Source organism: Rhagoletis pomonella, unplaced genomic scaffold, assembly GCF_013731165.1.
Source record: "Rhagoletis pomonella isolate Grant_MI unplaced genomic scaffold, Rhpom_1.0 Rhpom_scaffold_07316, whole genome shotgun sequence".
NCBI lineage: Eukaryota > Metazoa > Arthropoda > Insecta > Diptera > Tephritidae > Rhagoletis > Rhagoletis pomonella.
The window spans coordinates 1,517-2,856 of record NW_023465844.1 but is presented as its reverse complement, the minus strand read 5'-3'; the positions used below and the strand labels follow the sequence as shown (position 1 = coordinate 2,856).

Below are 1,340 nucleotides of genomic sequence, written 5' to 3'. Positions count from 1 at the left end.
TGGATATTTTCACTATATATGGAAGAATTGATAAAAAAAGGGCCGCAGGTGAAAATTTTCAAGATATATGGAAGTATTGGATTTTTTAAAAAAGCGCCGCAGGCGAAAATTTGTAATAAAAAATCGCGCGACTCTACGAAGTCGGCCAAATCTGGCAAATCTACAGCGGCTTCAGCATACGCCGGCAGCGAGTATACAACTAAGAAACCTAAAGGCATTATGAAGAAGAAGGGCAAGCTCGATCCCTTCGCGTACATACCACTAAGTCGAAATACGCTAAACAAAAGGTAAGTTATTCGATGGTAATTATACTAAACGTTACTTATTTAACAAAAATATACAAATTTTTGACAGAAAACGAGCAAAACATGCAGACGCATTTAAGAATATCGTAAATGGAGCACGGAAAGGTGCGCTGAGAGGCGTTAAACAAAGAGTCGCTAAGCCTAACAAACAATAAGCTAATAAAACTAATGCAACAAACTCAAACTATGTATGTATGTGTACATAAAAGATTATATATGAAGTAAGCTATAGTTACGACTGAGAGTTATAAATCAAAAGATTGCATAAAATAAAGCTAAAAATCACTATTTAAACAATTTAAACTTTAAAAGCAGATAAATATTTTCTTCCTTCTACGCTAAATGATTTTATTTTTTAGTTAGCTCATATAATTTATGTAAGTTAAAAATACTTTAGTCAGTTCACCTGAGTTTAAAAGCTTACATTCTGAGGCTTTGGGTTTTAGCACCCAATCAACAAAATTTTTCATACGTTTTGGGTACATGGGCATGCAATAAAAGAATACGTTTAAAATTATAATACAAATTCTTATTGTATACATCGTAGAGTGGATACTTTCGCACTACATATTAAGAATATAAGAAATTAAATATTAATTTATTATAAATTTAATTCAATAAATAAATACACAATTGTAATAATTTTTGAACGCACTTTCCACACCACCTTCGAGGTATGCATATAGGCGCGTTACCGATTTTTAAAGGTGTTGGGTTCCCCAGGAGGCCTATCTTCACCATTATAACTTAAATTAAAAATGTTTTAAAGCATGCAATAAAAGAATGCAACAACAAAAAAACAAATTTTCTTAACCTTCGGAGGACACACCTTTTTCATTTGACGTGAACGACACACTGGGGTAAATTGCACCCCAATGGAAAGGTTGCTTTTAAAACACACAGCTTAAGCTTTTTTGCATATATTGCGCTGGAAATATTTAGATAAAATAAATTTAAAATTAAATGTCTTATTGAATTTTTCAAAGGTACAAGATCATACAATTGCATGGTTAGCTTTTATTGACATAACGAAAA

At 31.8% G+C, this 1,340-nt stretch overlaps 1 protein-coding gene across 1 annotated transcript; it reads left to right on the top strand.

Annotated features, from left to right (window-relative positions):
• Nucleotides 1-207: 207 nt before the first annotated feature.
• LOC118755771 (RRP12-like protein) lies at nucleotides 208-779 on the top strand. Its single transcript, XM_036490594.1, has 2 exons — nucleotides 208-287; nucleotides 355-779. Exons 1-2 carry the CDS (start codon nucleotides 220-222, stop codon nucleotides 458-460), a joined length of 174 nt encoding a protein of 57 aa, XP_036346487.1. The 5' UTR covers nucleotides 208-219; the 3' UTR covers nucleotides 461-779.
• Nucleotides 780-1,340: the final 561 nt, after the last annotated feature.

Bases quoted from the DNA above. Each gene is read 5' to 3' on its own strand.
- LOC118755771 (XM_036490594.1), top strand. From the start codon at position 220: ATGAAGAAGAAGGGCAAGCTCGATCCCTTCGCGTACATACCACTAAGT. The intron at 288-354 runs GTAAGTTATTCG...AATTTTTGACAG, and splicing joins CGAAATACGCTAAACAAAAG to AAAACGAGCAAAACATGCAG.